This window comes from Chelmon rostratus, chromosome 4 (assembly GCF_017976325.1).
Source record: "Chelmon rostratus isolate fCheRos1 chromosome 4, fCheRos1.pri, whole genome shotgun sequence".
NCBI classification, from domain to species: Eukaryota; Metazoa; Chordata; class Actinopteri; order Chaetodontiformes; family Chaetodontidae; genus Chelmon; species Chelmon rostratus.
The window spans coordinates 11,709,129-11,727,483 of NC_055661.1; the positions used below are offsets into that span (position 1 = coordinate 11,709,129).

Here is an 18,355-nt window from a genome sequence, read left to right on the forward strand (position 1 = left end):
ACCATAGCCACTTACCAACAAACTGACATGCATCAAATGCATTTATTTGCAGTGTTTGTATGATTTTACTTGTTTGTTGAAGGTCATGAAATATAGTATTTACCTTAAAGTCATGCTGCTTGTCTTAAAACAGCTGATGGCAGCAGAGGGTGCAGCTGATCCCACCAATCAACCAAACCCAAAGACCTGAGGCTTAAGCTCTTTGTAAACTATTTTAAACTAGCTTTTATTACATTATCTACGGTAAAGAGAAACTTGACTGATCATCTGCTCCGGCATCATAAACAAACCCAGAGTATAACAACAAAGAATAGTATTTATTATTCCAGCAGTTCTGCCTCAAGTAGCTTTGTCGGGCAGTCAGAATCAAGAATTCTCAGTGGCCACAGTGTCCCGATATCTAATATTGTCTTCCTTTTTATAAAGTAATTTGCCATCAATTTGTGTGTGCACTACGGCCACACACCAGGATTCACCATAGGTGCTCACAATCAGGCATACCCACAGGTGCCAGGAGGGCGGGTTAAAGCTGTGTAGACTTGCTGGGCTTTTCTGCAGGCGTCAGTATCAAAGGTGCACATAGAACAGACTAGAAGACAAGACACCTCATCCAAACATTTGCTATGTGGGAGGAAGCTTGTGGTAGATGAATGTGAGGGATGTATGAATGTGGGGGATGTTAGGGGGCCCAGGCCAAAACAAGTTCTCACCAACACACAACATGACAGTGCATTAAAATACAATGATGAAGTATATTGACCGGTTACGGAACTCACAACGTGTTGTACTCACATCTTCATGGAGTGTAACAGTATACAGTAACTCTTGGTAAGTGTAGAGCAGCAGGTTAAGAATTATCATTATATATTGCTGATGAGTGGAAGATATTTTTCTGGTCTGATGAATCCCTGTTGGTAGACAATGGTAGATTGAGTGTGTTGCCTGAACCTATCATGCATAGTTGAAAATGTATGGGCCAGTGGGTGACTATTTTGAAGCATTCAACTGGTATAAAGTGGGTCTGCTACAGATCCAGTTTTGAGTCACTTGTGGCAAAAGTGGTCCAGAATTGTACTGAACAGGGGTACCCATTTTTTTGGTGACTGAATGCAAGACTAATCACAATTAACCAACACAAGCTCACAGTGCTGTACATATCTGTGTAATGACTGAAGCATTCAGAATGACTAACGAGAGGATTGCATCTGACTTCATCAAGTGCCAAAAATATAACACATTTGAATATTGCACCTATTCATTTACACTGCCTGCAGCTACGTATTTGATCAAATTTTCTGTGTAATGTGTATTTTACCTGTCTCCCTTCTAGGCGGACACTTTAAAGGAGAGGTATCAGAAAATTGGGGACACCAAACGGGCGACACCCATTGAAGTGCTTTGTGAAAGCTTCCCAGGTCAGTAGAACCAGGCAGTTTCCTTTGTTTGCTGTGTTACTTAATTTCTTTATCATTCAACCTGATTTCAAGTTTACCAATATCTTCTCTTTTGCTACAGAAGAGATGGCCACCTACCTGCGCTATGTGAGGAGGCTGGACTTCTTTGAAAAGCCTGATTATGACTACTTGAGGAAGCTCTTCACTGATCTGTTCGACAGGAACGGCTATGTCTTTGACTATGAATATGACTGGGTCGGAAAATCACTTGTGAGTGCCTCTTACTACTCATCCTCCACCTTCTGCTTTCCCTCTGAAATCCTTTGATCGGATCATCGCGTATCACTGCTGCAGTTGGTACTGCTGTCACTGCAATAAGTTCTCACCAGATTGTAACTGAATTCTTTTGTCAAACATTACATTGTGGGTGCTAAATATTTTTAGCTTTCGCTAAATTCAACACTAGTTTTTCTGCCCTTTTTATTAATTTTTTAAATTGTCTTCATTTCATTTCATCTTTTCTTGTGTTTCTTGCAGCCCACACCAATAGGCCCCATACCCAGTGACACGCCCCTGCAACCGACCAGCAGAGACAAAGCACAACAGCAGACCAAAAACCAGGTGAGGTCATCAGCATTAAAGCACAACAAACACACCCACCCTTCAATCTCCCGACCCACTGACCGAACAACCAGCCAACCAGCAAAGCTTGTAATTCAAATTCCTCTGCCGGGTCACAGTTGTGTCCGACCGGTTTGTCGTGTCTAGATGATAACCCTAGATCTGTCAAACTCGAGAGATTTGTATGTGTTGTTTCTTCATTGTGTGCATTCTTCGTAATCAAAACCATCAAAATTGACTGTTCTGCAGTGTAGATTTAGGATCACTGTGTATTTAAACAACAACAAATACTGTAAACAAATAGCCAAGTAGCCTACAACAGCATTATTTACTTTCAGACAAAGACCTGCAAATGTGTTTAACGGCGGGTTTCTGCTTCTTGCGCTTTCCATTTATCTGACATTTAGGCCAAGGGGAAAGCAAGAGGAAGCACTTCAAGTGCACTGATTTCTGTTTTTGTAAATGTTCTCATTTTGTAGCCATTAGCCTGCCTTTAGCTGACAGCTAAAACATGGTACTTAACTATGATGCTAACAGAGTAGTTTGTACTCCTCGTTTCAAAGGCTGCAACTGTTCGCTAAACTAGCTAGCTAGCCATTAATGTTGAATATCTGTGAAACTTGCAGTTTTTTTCAAACTATTTGTCGCTCTTTGAAGGACTGATGTGTGGGATTTAGTGGAATCTAGTGGTGAGGTTGCAACCAACTGAATACCCCACCTCTCGCCTCACCTCCCCCACTGTGGCCACTCAAAACGTGAGAGGTGCTCATCAGAGCCAGTGTTTGGTTTGTACGTTCTGGGCACTATAATGCTAAATCAAGTGCACATGCAAGTTTTGCAAATCCAGGGTTACCATCTAGATACGACCTTCCAACGATAATCAACTTCCTTGAGAATATGGCTTCCGTGGAGCTCCACTTCTTTCATTCCTGTTCCTGTCTATAGCCTGGCTGCTGGGGAGTGACATCATCTTTCCTCAGTCTTTGTCAGACTATAAGACGCGCAAAATTGATGCATTACTAGTAAAGTAAACGACATGCACGATCATGAGGCAGCCTCCGCTGTTCCGCTGCTCCAGCTGTGAAACAAAGCACTGTTTTCGGCTTCAATTTATTCTTCACACCTTGCCACTCTAAGCTCCAGTCATTGCATGCATGAGTTGAAAATGCAAATTGCATTGTTCATACCAGTAATGACAAGCTTTATGCTTAGTGTGTGACAAAGTGTGGACTTGAGTGTTATTTTTTTATTCCTTTTTATTGGCATGCTATCCGAGCCTTGTTTGTTTGATATAGTACAGGGGTAATAATTCAAGAGTTTTAGTAGAAAATGCCCATGAAGTCCTTCTGAGAGACGCAAGTCATGGTTTAAATCATGTTGTTGTACTTGACATGGCTGACTCTTTTCCCGTAAAGCCATTCAGGGTGCGTATTAGATTTTATGACTGACTTATTACAGTGGACTCTAGCCTCTTTTTACTGCTCTGCATTTGATATGATTGCTTTGATAACAACTTGCCACCTTTGGAAGCCCACAAAGTACCACGCACCATGCCCATGACTGTAAAAACCTGTAACATCCTGTTTAAAATGGTCAGCGGCAATAAAGAAAAATATCTGCTGTCTGTCTCTGTAGTTACAGGTTCTATTTGATGGTGGGAAGAGAAAAGTTTAATTTTTAGTTCTGCAAATGAAAGCGCAATATTTAAACAACCAAAAAAAAAGCAAAGATTTTTACTCTAAACTTGAGTCTCCAGTTGAAGTTAAAAGTTTAATGTTATTACCCAAATGCCCAAGAACATAGATAATTGCTGTGTTGTATTAAATATGCAGTGCTAGTTGAGGTGACCAAGGCTGTTTTCTTTTACTCTTGCATGACTTTATTAGTGTGTTGATCTGTGCTTCGCATAAATTTTTGCTTCCCTCTACTCCTCTATTAACATAGTTTGTCTTAACAAGCCTGCTTCTGCTTGGGAGATGTCTTCTGTAATTTTTTTTGTTTTTGTTTCTTTTTTTTTCATTCACTCCCCTCCTCCTTGCCCCCCCCCCCCCCCCCTCTACTCCCACCCCCACCCACCACATTGCCTCACCCTCCGCCCACAACCCCCCCTCCTCCTCCTTCTCACCACGTCACAACCACCTGCCTCAACCCTTTTTGCTCTTTGCGTCAAGTCGCCTGAGCCCAAAGGAAGTGAGTCTCAGCCCACTCCAGTGACCAATAAGGAGACTCTGGGGTCGCACCTCACAGCTGAGCGGCTGGGGGGCTCTGTTCAGGTACTGCTGCTGCTGCTACTGCTGCTGCTCTGATGGCTAATGCATGAAGCCACATAGATTTGTATGTGTCTGAGCCCTCTCACACTGACTCCACGCTGCCTGCCTGTCAGGTGCTCTGTCTCTTAACTTTCTCTCTGTGTGTCTGCATCAGACTGTTTGAATCCCTGTGTGTCAGTGCTTTGCCTGTTCCGTTTGCTCTCACCGCTTCATTTGCCTCATCTGCTGTAGGCTGCCCACTGGAGGGGCCGTGCAAAGATGACAGCTTACAGCAACTGTCCTCCAAACCTCATTAAACAAAGATTTTTGAATCGAGAGAAAAACACAACAAATAGATAGTCCAAAAGCAGCACAGTAGATTTTTCTTTTGTTTCCTCAATCATATAAATACAGTAAGTCAATCAAAAGTATACATTAAAATCTTTTTGATATTTTCAAAAAGATTATATATTTATTTATAGTCATTATGTGAAAAAATCAGTTATGTCATTGGAAATCAAAGGCCTTTATAGTAAATGTGGCACAAATGTGCCACCTAGTGTTTGCTAATAGAATTGCAGCTTTTAAAGGATAGGTTCACGTTTTTCATGCAACTCTGTCTTAAAACAATATTCATGTTCCTACTTCAAGTAGTGAAGTTCATGTGAGGCTATTGTGTTGCTTCAGCAGTCTAAGTTAGTTAAATCAAATGTGTATCTCCCAAATTCTTTGTAGTATGAAATTCCATGTAATGCTGAGCAGCAGTGGTGGGATAGTAACGCAACAACTGGATTTTGTACAATTATTATTATTATTTTTTTTCCCAAAACATTTTTCAAGCAAAGATGTCATTCAATTGCTGGTTCCAGCTTTTCAAATGTAAGGATTTGCTGCTTCACTTTGTCATTTATGATAGTAAATGAGGGTTCTTTGGGTTTTGGACTGTTGGTTGGACAAAAAAAAAAAATATATATATATATATATTACTCTAGGAAACTGTGATGAGCATTTTTCCCAATTTTTGACATTTCATAGACTATATTATTAATCGTGATGAAAATAATCAGCAGATTAATTGATTATGAAAACAATCATTAGTTGCAGCCCTTGTTTTAGTATATTTTTATTGTCTTAGTATATTTTTATTTCTGGTATATTTTTATTGCATTTACGCACATTTTTACTGCATGTCAGGTTATTCTATTCTATTATCTTTATTTTATTTTATTATCTTTCTTATTATCTTGTTTCTAACATTGGTTTGCAATGCAAATTTCATTGACATGTTATGCTCAATGACAATAAAGGCAATCTTCAATCTCTGAAAGATACTCACTTGTGCCTAAGTGCGATGTGCGTAACTCGAATTGCTGGAACCTTTTTATTTTATTTAAGATGAAGTCAATCCAGTATAAATGGGAAACTTGACTTGACTATGACTTTTGTTTCAAGACAGATATGAAAAAATGCAAACCTGTTCCTTTAAGGAGCATTCCAGGTCACATGCTGAACTGCTCTCCTTATCTGCGAGGCCAGATAAATAGAGAGAATCAAGGTTACATATTTTTATGTCAGCGTTCATCTCCACCATGCAAACAGTGGCTCGATGTGTATGTTTGTGTGAGCAGTCTGGTGTCTTTTTGTATTTGTGCAGGTGATGAGCTCAACAAATGGCGAGCTGAACACTGATGATCCCACAGCCGGACACTCTAACGCTCCCATCACCGCTCCCACCGAGGTTGAAGTGGCTGACGAAACCAAGTACGGAACAGCTGTGCAGATGCATACGAGGATTGGTGTTTAGTAGCATTTTATTGAGGGCAAATCCAGTTATAATTCAGAAGCAAATCTGAAACCTTTTGCATTTCATATTAATTTTTCTTATTTGCTAGCACAACTCAAGTGGTTTCATCCAGTGAAAGTGACAACTAAATGGCAGCTAGAAATGATTAGCCTGTGACCTTTGCCGTTGGCATGTACTCCAAAAAATCAGGTTATTCACAGAACCCAGGTTATGCAGGTAATTGGAGAACACTTTTACATACACTGTGCCAACGTGGTTACTCTAAATATATACAAACAGACATGACCTTATGTTGCAATCATTGCTTACTTATTTGAACTGTAGCAGTTCAGTGTTAACAGCCAGCCTATTTAGACTGGGAGAGGCTACTTTGTGTTGGTTTTCATTTTAGTCTGACTTTGGAGAGAATCATTTTGAATATGAGAACACATCACTATTATCTCGCCTTTGTAGTCTTTGTTATGCACATGCGTTCTTGTAAAATGCCTGGTTAAGCCTGGTCAGCTGTTTACAGGGTCAACCTCAATTAGGACAACCAGCAAGGGCACACACTGAATGTTTTCTGCATCACTCTGTGCTCCTAAAGAAGCAAAGTTTTATCAGGGTTTAACAAATTTGAACATGCTGCCTGAGAACCAGATCTAAAATGACACCAGCCATTGAAACCCAACCGTAACAAGTAGCATGATGTCTTGATATGCCAATATGTCGACTGTATAGATGTGTGTCTGGAATGTCCTTTTTCCTCTGTGTAAGTGTTGCTTTGTTGTCCTGCAGGTGCTGTTGTTTCTTCAAAAGGAGAAAGAGGAAAGCCCTCCAGAGGCACAAGTGAAAGAAGAGAACAGAGAGAACTTGAAACATTGTGGTCACTGTCAAGTTTTAAATGGAAGCAACTACACAGACCCCCTGTCCCTTATCTCTTTCCAGCTTCCCCCTCACCTCTTTGTCCCTCTCACCTTATTTCCCCTGTCACTCTGTACCTCCACCCTCGCGCTCTCTCTTTCTCGTTGTCAGTGCTACCCGGCTACTGGCGAGTTAAAGGAATGTTGCAGTCCTACTGACTCCACAACAGACTCTTGATTCCTTTATCGACGAAAAATAAACGTACCTGCATTACAACGGGGGGCTTGAGAAAAAGTAAAAAAAGCTGTAACAATGAAACTCGAATACCGTGGCGTGAATATGAAAAAATACTGTTTGAAACAGTTGTTGTATTCTAGATTCCATAAAGAACACGTATTGTTCCAACAGTCAGCTGTTGATCAGGGGGAACCGTTCGAGTGAAAGAAATCTGCTCATTAGAAAATTGTTTTTTCTTTCTTTTCTTCCTTTGGTGTGTGTTTTGGGATCAAGGTAAAGAGGAAAAGGTGAACTATGCTGATGTTAAATCTGAGAGACACAGGAAGCATTTCATCTATAAAACAGAATTTGGAGGATTTTTATGTTTTTTTTTTTTCTTCTTTTTTGTAATTGAATCCTCACTTTTTGAAGTCAAATCCCTGCATTGAAAACTTATTTTTATGTTGTAGTGTTCTGGAGTTCAATTCTTTTCCTCACTCTGGCTTTCTTTTTGTCTGTCAACGTGGACTTTGTAGCACAGTCACTGGCCTCAGGTACTGTGGAAGATGGAGAGAAACAGATATTAAGCTCTCTTATTATTATTGCACTTTTGAGAAAAAAAAGAAAACGATTACAGTGGAAAACTTTAGGTTTGAAATTAACAATTAAGAAAACAACTTAATAAAGACTGATCTAGGAAGAGTCCTTCACAACGCTTATATCTGAGTTATGGCCGAAAAATGTTGTCGATTTACATGAAAAAAAAAGACATGTCTTTCGATTTTTATTTCTTACATCAAAATAATTTACCAGGAAATCATAGTTTGTGCCTTTCTAAGTAAAATGTTTAAAGCTCAAGTGAGTGTCCCGCAATGACATTTTATCTAATCTGTCCCAAATGCTCACTGGATTACTGTGACTGTCTGTCTGTCTGTGTGTGTCTGTCTCTGTGTGTAAATCTGGAGGTTTTTGTCAGTGAATGTGTTTAATGACTGTGTGCACATCCCTTGCTCTCATTTATAAGCAGTGTACCCCTTCATCCTCTGCTGTGACAATCAACACATCTGTACGGTGGTGTTGTTTGCTTTGGAGAGAGATCAGGACTCTGTGTGTGTGTGTGTGCGTGCATGTGTGTGTGTGACGTATATGTGTGCGTGGTGCCAGCTCAAAGAGGTCTAGCAGACAGCAACCCAAATCTGTTTGAACCATTGTTTTATTTTGTCTGGAGGTCATAGACAAACATGCAGCTCACTGAGCTTTACTTGTTTATTAGGTACATTGTGTCTCTGAAGTTAATGGGCTGCTGTTTCTGAGCCTGGAAAGAACCTTCCCAAATTCAAAGTGTGCTGGATTCGAGAAAAAAACAAAAAAAACCCAAAACAATTTGCCTTTTTTTTTGGGGGGGGGGGGGGGGGCATGTTAATCAATGAAAATAATGATTATTTTCATTGATTAACATGCTTACTATTTTCTCGATTAATCATTTAGAATCATTTAGACTGTAAATCATCAGCAGACTGTGACAAAAGGCCACAATATTACTCTAGACACATGATGATGTCATCAAATGTCTGACTCGCAGTCCAGAACCAAAAATACTCAGTTATTTTTATGTAAGACCAGGAAAAGTAGTGAGTGATCACATGTTTGACATTTTTGCTTAAAGAATGACTTACATGCGTAATCAGTTATCAGAGTAGTAGCTGATTCGTTTTCTGTTGTTTGATCGATTAATGGACTTTGCTAACTTCATGTATCTCTTCGATCATTGATTTGATTTTTGTTCCTATTGTTTCCCAGTCAGAATAAGATGTATGTCTGGCTTTGTCCTCTGACTGCATTCAAGATGTTAAAATCTCTCTTAAAGTTTGTAGGTCATCAGAGATTTGGAGTTTTATGACCTTGGGTTATTTAAAGGAGTACTCCAGCGGTTTAATTATTGAAAGATCAAAGAAAGAATAATCGAAGCAGCAGCAGCCACGATACCCCAGTGGGTCAAATTTCAAAAACACTGTCTCTCTGTCCCTCTGTCTCCCATAATGCAACTGGACAGTATCTTTTATTGGACTTTTCCTGCCTCCTCAATGCCCCCTCATTTAAACCATCATAATGAAGGTTACTTTATTTAGACTTTGGAGCACTCGCCCCAGAGCCTCAGTACTCCTGTTGATGGGTAAACTGAACTTCACGGGGTCAGATAAGTGGAGCCTCCCTTTAAAGACCCACTTGAGCCTCATTCTTATGATTAATTCAAGTTTAACTTTAGATTTTAGATTGCGCAAGACTGACAGGCCAGATTGTCACCACTGTGTGATGCGAGGGATGACCATGACGACAACAGCATACATGTATGTGTCATGAAGTGGTGAGGGGAAGTTAAGGTTGTTTTCCACTTGATGTTTACAAAAGGCAATCCTGCAAATGAATAAATCCCTATTAATGGATTGAAAACAAATACTTGACATCAGAGACTAGCTGAGGTGCTAAATTTCAGACCTAAGCCGTTCAAAATCTTAACACAACTACAATGAAAAAAAAAAACTCAGGTAATACATGAAGTCAAAGACCTTTTGCTTGCATCTGATCTGGTCAGTGTTTTACAAAATTAACATTTTGGCTTCTCACGTGTCCTCAAACCTAATTTATGTTAGAGATGAGTAAGTGTTTGTACAAGCATGATTTAGAGGACTAAAGTGTTTCCCTGCTTAAATCGCTCGCCATGTGAAGAGCAGGAAGAGGAACTGACTGTGTTTGTTAACAGTGTTGTAACTCACGAGTTTTCAAAGGCACTCATAACCACTTGGTTTGAAACCTAATTTAGATTTCATCGGAGGCGTGTGCACTGCAGAGCTGCTTCATAACAAGAAATACAGACCAGATCTCCAGATGTTCCGAGGATGTCGCAGGGTGCACCAGCGCGCTCTTACGCGTGAAGTCGTCGGTGTATCCAATGTGCCGCTGATTGGCCAGAAAAGCTTTTGTTAGAGCATTTAATTATTCCGCTGAAAGCTAAACCGGTTCAGCTGACCACCGTGGGGACCCGGCTTGGCATAATCTACAACATTGCGTTTAGTATAAGATTTATTATGGGGGGATTTTTGGCGATGCTCAGACCAACTGTGTTTTTGCCCAACGTCTGTTAGTGTAATTATTTGCATTATGTATTTTGTAAATATGACAACGACAGATCTCTAATTGTGAATAAAGGAAGTTTTATCACAGGAGTCAAATCAATCATGGAGCAGTTTGTGCCTGCTGATCGGTCTTTAACGGTCTGCAGGCGGGTATGTTACGCAGCGGGCCATTTTCTGAACGACCTGTGCGCCTCGATGTGGTTCACTTACCTGCTGGTCTACCTCCACTCCGTGCTCGGCTTCCAGAGCACCTATGCAGGTGTGATGCTGCTGATTGGTCAAATAGCGGACGGAGTCTGCACGCCATTGGTTGGATATGAATCCGACAGAACAACAGGAATCTACGGCAAAAGAAAAAGCTGGCATCTACTGGGTAAGTGATTGAGAGGGAAAAATGTATTCATATATGTATATATAATATGAATATATGTATGCATTCTTCCTTCATACTCCATATATATCTCAGGGGAAATAACATGACTTAAAACTCTTTAACAATTATGTGCTCGAATGATATATTTGATTGTATAGGCTATATAATTGACAGTATTTAAAGTATAATAAGAATTAGCTCCACTAACCAGTAGCATTAGATTCAATAATCAATAATAATCCAGTCATACATATGGGACCTTGACAGGAGCCATTCATGTTAATTTCTATACATACATACAGTAATTGAAAGCTCTTTTTACTACCTACCATAAAGTACAATTTTATATGCACACATGCATATATATACACATACATACACACACACACACTACACACTACGTACAGTGACACTTAAGTATGGTAGGTGATTTAGTAAAAGTGTTTTAAACCATCTTGGTCCTTCCTATACAGAGTATACAAGGCTCAAAACACTACATTAATTAGATTTAAAAGAAATCCTTCTCTCCTGTCCAGGAACTGTTTGTGTTCTTGTGTGCTTCCCCTTCATTTTCAACCCCTGCCTGGCCTGTGACAACAACACCCCTCCGTGGGCTCAGCTTGTATACTTCACCCCCTTCATCATCATCTTCCAGTTCGGCTGGGCAGCCACTCAGATCTCACACCTGTCCCTCATCCCGGAGCTGGTGTCCCGCGAGAGCGACAAGGTGGAGCTCACGGCGTATAGGTGAGGTGACGTCAGGACGGGAGCACCGTGTTTGAAAGTGTATTAAACCTGCCACTCAAATTTATTTTAAAGGAGGGTTATACTCGAAAAAACATATCTTAAGTAAAATATGAATTTACTGTTGCAATGTTGAGATATGAGATGTGCCTGTGCTGTTTATTAAATATGTTAAATTTAGCTGAGGTTCACAATTTGATTTGATAAATTACATTTATCAAATCTAATCTAGTTTATTCCTTAAATATAGATCTCTGACTCTGCCATGAAGCCACTCAGTGTTTGCTGTGCTTGCAGAAACATCTCACAGTGTTAAAAAATGTCTTTTCTGAACTCTGCATGTTGACAAGACGCCGCTCAGCGACACCAACATGCTCTCCTTTGTGAGGAAATGCAGGATTTCTGTACACGCGGTCGCGTTTCAGGAAGCAAAGCCAGTGTGACTGCACTGTTTTCCAAAAACTTTTTTAAATGAATCTTTGATCAGTACAGTGAAATAAAGTTAAACTTGCTATCATTATATTCTGAGACAGCAGTGGAACAGTATCAGGAGTAAATGAGCAAGATTACCATTTGTCAAAGTCGTCATATCTGATTCTAACTTTCAGACTAGGATATTTTACGTTGTCTGAATCTGAAAACATGAATGATGGCGTCAGTTCTTCCATTGTTTTTCTTCTCTTCATCCATCCATCATTCCCAGTCTCTCCTTTTTCCGCTCCATTACCTCATTCTCATCTTTTAAAAGTTGTCATGGCTTCCTCTAATTCCTTCTTCCTCTTCTACTTCCACTTTTCAAACCATAAGAGCAGAACTGACAAAACTAGTTGCGACATCAGATTCATGTGTTACGTCTATTATGCCAGTGGAAGTAAAACAATGAGACAATAAATAGCAGCCAAATTCCTAGTGAAAACAAAAGAGAGGCAACTCTCTGTCATTTCAGAAGAACAACATTCCTCTGTATCTGTTATGATTCTTTTAAAGTTGTAACACCCAAGTTACCCTCTGATTATTTCAATTATATTCTTCCTTGTGTAGGTATGCATTCACTGTGGTGGCCAACATCACAGTGTACGCTGTGGCCTGGCTGCTCTTTCACTTCCAGGCTCAGCACAACGTGGACCCCTCCATCACAGACAACCTGGGCCAGGTGGACATTCCTCTGTTCAGGGTAAGAAACAAGATGTCTGAGAGATGTATACACTCCTGTAAAATCACTGTTTTCATCTGAGCTCTCTGTCCATAGACGCTGGCCCTCATTATGCTGGGCACTGGAGCTTTATTCTCCTTGATATTTCACGTGGGCACTAAAGAGGACGTGCCGGCGCCAGGGACAGGTGATCGGCTGATCACGGCTTCCGCCTCACAGGAAGATTTGCCTCGTCCTGTGTTTCAGTGGAAGCACTGGCTGAAGGAGCCCTCCTTCTACCAGGTGACTCGTCCTTTTCCTCTCAGGGAATGGCGTTGTAACTCTGGATATAGTTTAGTTTTTAAGTTAAATCACATGTACTGTACATGAAAGCCAACTTGTTGTCTTTTATAAATTAGATTTTTTTTTCCTGTTGAACACGACGACTGTTTGCTTCCATTAATTTCCATAATGGTTTGTTTGCTTTATTTAAGGGGTCTAAAGTACAACGACTTTATATTCCTCAGTATGAAGCATAGAGAAATAAGCATCATTTTGGTATCAGTCCTGACACCGACAAAAAGTGATAACCAGCCCTAACTGTGATGCCTTACGCAACTCGAGCAAGTTTCGTATGAATGCTAGTTGTGTTCATATTGCATAGAAATAAGTGGATGCCAGTGGCTAGGAACTTGGAAAAAATACAAATACATCCAAAATTATAAAACTGTGGTGCGTATATTTATATACACTGTATTATTTGTAAAATCCTCAATTTTGTGTCCTTTCTTTGATTTTATACCAGATGGCTTTCCTGTACATGTGCACCAGACTAATGGTCAACTTATCTCAGACCTACATCTCTGTTTACCTCACCAACTCGCTGATGTTACCAAAGGTAAGGCCACACAGTGTTTATTCATACAGGGACTTGCGTAACTCCTTATGTAGCCTCTGTTTGTGAAATGTCTGTGTTGCAATTTAAATACTTATTCCCCTTCTCCCTCCTCAGAACTTCATTGCCATCATACCTCTGGTGATGTACGTCAGTGGCTTTGTTTGCTCATTGGCCATGAAACCACTCAGCAAGCTCATAGGAATCAATGTGAGTCGCTACCTAACAAGATACTTACATTTTTACCAACTCTGACGCCATTTCGGCAGCAACACTCCATTGTGTTATAATAAATGATGAATAACTTTGTGATTTGAAAGAAAAGTTATATTGGAATGAAATGTTTTTGTCCATCATCAGATTACCTATTTGATCGGCCTGTTGCTGGTGTTTGGCTTTGCCACCTGGGTGTTTGTGGATGAGAACATGGGAGCTGAGAGTATCTATGGAGCCGCCGTGCTGCTGGGAGCTGGTTCAGCTACGGTCCTGGTCATGTCTCTGTCCATGACAGCCACACTCATCGGGGAGCAGACGGTAGGTGGAGGGAAACTAACCTATGAGAGTTCACCGCTTTGCAGGAGAGTCGTTGCATGGAGGAATTAAAAGGATGAGGCTTGCCATATTCTGTATTTTTCTTGTTATCGACAAATACCATGAAAAATCCTTAGCAACAAGTATTGTCTGTGTATGAAATCCTGATTTGTGTGCCATAGATCCCCAGTGTTGGCTACCAGGGACATGCACATACATTTTGATGGGCTGTCGTTTTAACCTTACCTAGCTAACTAAGATTCATGTGTTAGCATACTGCTGTATAAGGCAATATTGTGCGACTTGATGCAAACATGACGAGCTGAAGCATATGTGAAGATTTTTATTCACACAGTATGCCATCTCCACCACTTCACACGGCACAAGGGCAACAATACTAAGTTTGGATACTACAGTGTCACATGACACGAGCATGGGGCATCACTTTGCGTCATGTTTTTTTTTTTTTCAATGCCTCTGGACTGCCCCATCTCTGGGTCCTGCAGGGGTTTGCCTATCAAAGCTTGGAATTAGGTTTAAATAGGTGTATTGGAGCAGGGAAATGTTTAGCATTAAAACATGCAGGGAAAGGGGGACCCAGAGCCAGGACACAATAACACTGGCTAACTTGCAATGTGCTACTCATATTTATGCAGCCACAACAGCAAAAATAAACCAACATTCTCTCTTCAGAGGGGCAGCTCAGCCACAAAAGTCAAATTAGCTGTTGCTAGGGCAACTTTAGCCCAACCTTGTGCACACCACGGCTGGAAGTGATACCCAATAAGTAAACAGTTTAGTTCTCATTGAGTAACACTTTTATTTTTTTAATTGAAGTTTTAGCATGTGACAGAGAACCAAAGACAGGGTCGGGAAATGGAAAAGTGCTAAGAGACAGACTAAGATGTTGTTGGTGTCAAGCGCAATTTCTGCATTGACAGTTGCAACGCAGTAGTTTTCTAGTCTTCCAGAAAGTCCTTTGTGAAAAACTAAAAATACAACCTATCAGAGAACAAACACTAAAAATCACATGCTGCTTCAAAATGGCATTTGCAAGTGCAGAATAATATGCAGATGCTGGTTCAATTTTTTTTTATAAAAAAAAGTTTCACTTTGTGGTTAATGTTCAAGGCAAATGATGTCAAGAGAAACTTCATCACAAGGCAGAAATGAACAGCAACCTTTTTGTTTTAAATGCCACATCAGAATCAGCCGTCCAGTCACAGGAGAGTTAACTGAAGATCTACAGTATGATAAATGTATTAATGCGCGTTGTAATGTGAAGACCATTAAACCTGTCAGTTTGTTCTCCTGCCACTGGACCACAGTTGTGCTAGAAGATGCTTCGGGAAAACTCTCAGCTGTAAAATCAAGGGTGAGGGTTTGTAGTGGTGTGTTTGTATCACAGCATATCTTACCACTGCCACATCTCTTCTCGTGGCTGTCTTTCTTCACTCACACTGAAAAGAGATGAATGGAAACACTGGATACACACTCACAGATTGTGGGTTTTACTCACAGGGAAAAACACTGTGAAGAATTGTGTAGGCGTTTCACAACGACATCATTGTGTTGTGCTTTGTTGTAGTGAATGTAACAATCCCTGATCTCCGTCTTGTTTGGCAGCAAAGTGGAGCCTTTGTTTATGGATCAATGAGCTTCACAGACAAGGTGGCGAATGGCGTGGGGGTCATCCTCATCCAGAGTGCCCGACCATGCAGGTGAGTCTCTCTTTGACTTTCTCAGTCCTTCAGACGGCCACGTTAAAATGAAAAGTGTGGAGGAAGCTGTTAAAAAAGATGTAGGCATGTCCTACAGATGGAGAAGTGACAACAGACAGTGTTTTGTGGTTAATCTGAGCTTTTTTCCTGCCCAGTATTACCCACCTTTTTTAGTCTGTGACCCATTAATATGAAGCAGTATCTCCTTCTGACCCAATCAGCACAGGTTGCAAGTATTGAGCAGGTCATTTGGATAATTATTAGAGGCCTACATATGTAAAACTGTACAGTATTAGACAAAAAGAGGCCAGAGGTTGGAGAAATTTCTGAAAAATAAACATATTTTTGTGCAGCAGAATATAGGTTATTTCTTATTTCATCAGATCACTACTACTAGTTTATTCCTCTGCGCCACAGACCTCCACTGGTAAATAGTCAAAAACACATCAATGAGCCACATTATTGTATTGTGTGACACATTTCTTCAGTACAATGAACATGGGCACTGTAGTTTATTTTTAGTTCCACATACACCATCCTGCTGCCTGCAACTCTCACTACAGCTCCAAATTTATATTAATCTACATCTGAAAATAGTCCCCCACAAATGCACTGTTTACTCCTGTTTTCAGAGAACTACAGTGCTGAGCTGTTGAAGAGACCACCAACACTGCAAAAAAGTTAAACAATACACATTGGAATTTGGGAACTTGTTTTTAAAGATGTGCAATTTAAGTAGGAGCAGATAGACTTGGGGCTTAGTGCCACAGCCAGCGTCTCTCTGTGAGAGATGTGATGACCTGCTGACCTTTAACTTCTCAGAGACCACAGTTTAACAAAAGATGTTCCCTTTTTCTTTTCTTTGCTCTTCAACAGCACAGAGGCCTGCTGCCCAGCATGTGTGTGGTTTTATCGTGACGTCATGGTGACAGTAACCGGGGGCGTGGCTTTGGCCGCAGCACTTTGCCTGTTCACAATCCTAATCTGGCCAATCAGGATTCGGAAAAATTAGGGTTCAAAATCTACACTACACATTGGTAGTCATTGTGTCCTACCTCTGCACACACACACACACACACACACACACACAAAGGAAAACGACCACTTGTTTTGTGTTTTCTTTAGACTTCACTCTTTTTGTTTGTTTTTGTTAAAATCCACAGTTACTATTTCAGATGGATACTGAGCACACTCATATTTTAGTTCAAGGATCAAGCTCTACTCACTAATCTTTCAAGATATTCGGACATAATTTTCTAAATATTTTGCATTTAATGTAGGACAAGGGAAATGGTGCAGTGGATAAAGCCATGCTGCCACCTAGTGTATGAATTTCTAACTACACTGCTTTTCCTAGGTGAGCTTGAGGGCTTTTAAAACTGGGAATTATATTAAATGCCTTTAAATGGATTCAGAGGAATAGAGGAAATGTAGAAAATGATCACTATCACACAAACTCATAAATACAAAATATTATACTTCATATAGACATCTAGAAGTCAAGGGCAATTGCTTTACAAGTTGTCATCCTTGACTGAGGACTTCCAGATATGCACGACCTGGATGACTCAGGGTCTTCACACACATGACACACATGTTTGTAATAGAATGTGAAGTAACCCCTGCCTTGGTTTTCTACTGTGAATGTAGCCAATGTTTTCATTGACCTGGCAGCAATTGTGGCGCTGGTCCAAGGAACTGAACTGGTTGAACTTGGTTCCTCTGTGTGTGTGTGTGTGTGTGTGTGTGTGTGCGCATGTGTGTGTGTGTGTGTGTGTGTGTGTGTGTGTGCACGTGTGTGTGTGTGTGTGTGTGTGTGAGAGAGAGAGAGACAGAGAGAGAGAGAGAGAGAGAGAATCTGTGAGAACCAATACCTTCGTGACGATAATTATTTCGACCACTGTCTTTGATCATATGTGCTGTGGGAGAGAACTAACCACACATCGATTGGTGGGAAAGTAAACCTGAAAATACAAATGTACTGTATCTGTTCTGACTGACTGATCGACACCAGAGCAAAACTGAGTTTCGTTTGATAATTGTATTAAGTCCTTTATAATGCTGCATTTTTTTATTTAAAATCACATAATAATTTTCACACACACTGCATTTTTATGTTTGTTCTTTATTTTGTCTGTTCTAGTGGTGTGTTTGCAGTCCTCCATGTTGAATGTGTAAATGTTCAATGGCTTAGTAAACATACAGTATGTCAAAATTTAAAAATCAACTGATCATAGCTGTTCCTCAGGAGTAATGAGAAAAAACTTCAAGGACTTCAACAACCATAAATCAGAAAGCTACACACTTCTGTGATTTCAATTCTTCTTTTAATGAAATTTTTTAAAAATCTGTGCTTAGTTCAATCATCATTTGTGAGTCCTGTTTTATTTTTTAAAGCACAAAGTTGTGTTTCATTCATAAGCTTTGATTTGTCGCTATCTTTTTGTTAAGAACCTCAATTACTCTGATATTAGTTTTGTCAATTTCAGGGTCTTATTTTGTTTTAATGGTTCACTTTTTCTGTGCATTTTTTTCAAATTTAGACAAATAAATTTTTACAAAATGATCTTTGAACATCTAGAGAGGAAATCAGAACCCAGCCGTGTTTCAGAAAGAAGGATGTACACCCTTATGAAGGAATGCAACAGAATTTATACACTGAACCAAACAGAGGGAAATACAGAGATCACCGAATAGA

General features: G+C 40.1%; 2 protein-coding genes across 3 annotated transcripts in view; both read left to right on the top strand.

Annotated features, from left to right (window-relative positions):
- Positions 1–7,985, top strand: part of csnk1g2b (casein kinase 1, gamma 2b) — a 35,614-nt gene extending 27,629 nt beyond the window's left edge. Inside the window, exons 7-11 of one of the 2 annotated variants that reach the window (XM_041935027.1) lie at positions 1,331–1,415; positions 1,516–1,664; positions 1,932–2,015; positions 5,919–6,025; positions 6,846–7,985. In XM_041935027.1, coding sequence (XP_041790961.1) covers positions 1,331–1,415; positions 1,516–1,664; positions 1,932–2,015; positions 5,919–6,025; positions 6,846–6,900 — 480 coding nt within the window. In that variant the 3' untranslated portion in view covers positions 6,901–7,985. The remainder of the gene's footprint in view (positions 1–1,330; positions 1,416–1,515; positions 1,665–1,931; positions 2,016–5,918; positions 6,026–6,845) is intronic. The other variant, XM_041935028.1, reaches the window with a different exon arrangement.
- Positions 7,986–10,363: 2,378 nt separating this feature from the next.
- On the top strand, positions 10,364–17,403 carry mfsd12b (major facilitator superfamily domain containing 12b). Its single transcript, XM_041935703.1, has 9 exons — positions 10,364–10,634; positions 11,171–11,381; positions 12,420–12,552; positions 12,628–12,813; positions 13,316–13,408; positions 13,523–13,615; positions 13,766–13,939; positions 15,563–15,657; positions 16,534–17,403. Exons 1-9 carry the CDS (start codon positions 10,364–10,366, stop codon positions 16,667–16,669), a joined length of 1,392 nt encoding a protein of 463 aa, XP_041791637.1. The 3' UTR covers positions 16,670–17,403.
- Positions 17,404–18,355: the final 952 nt, after the last annotated feature.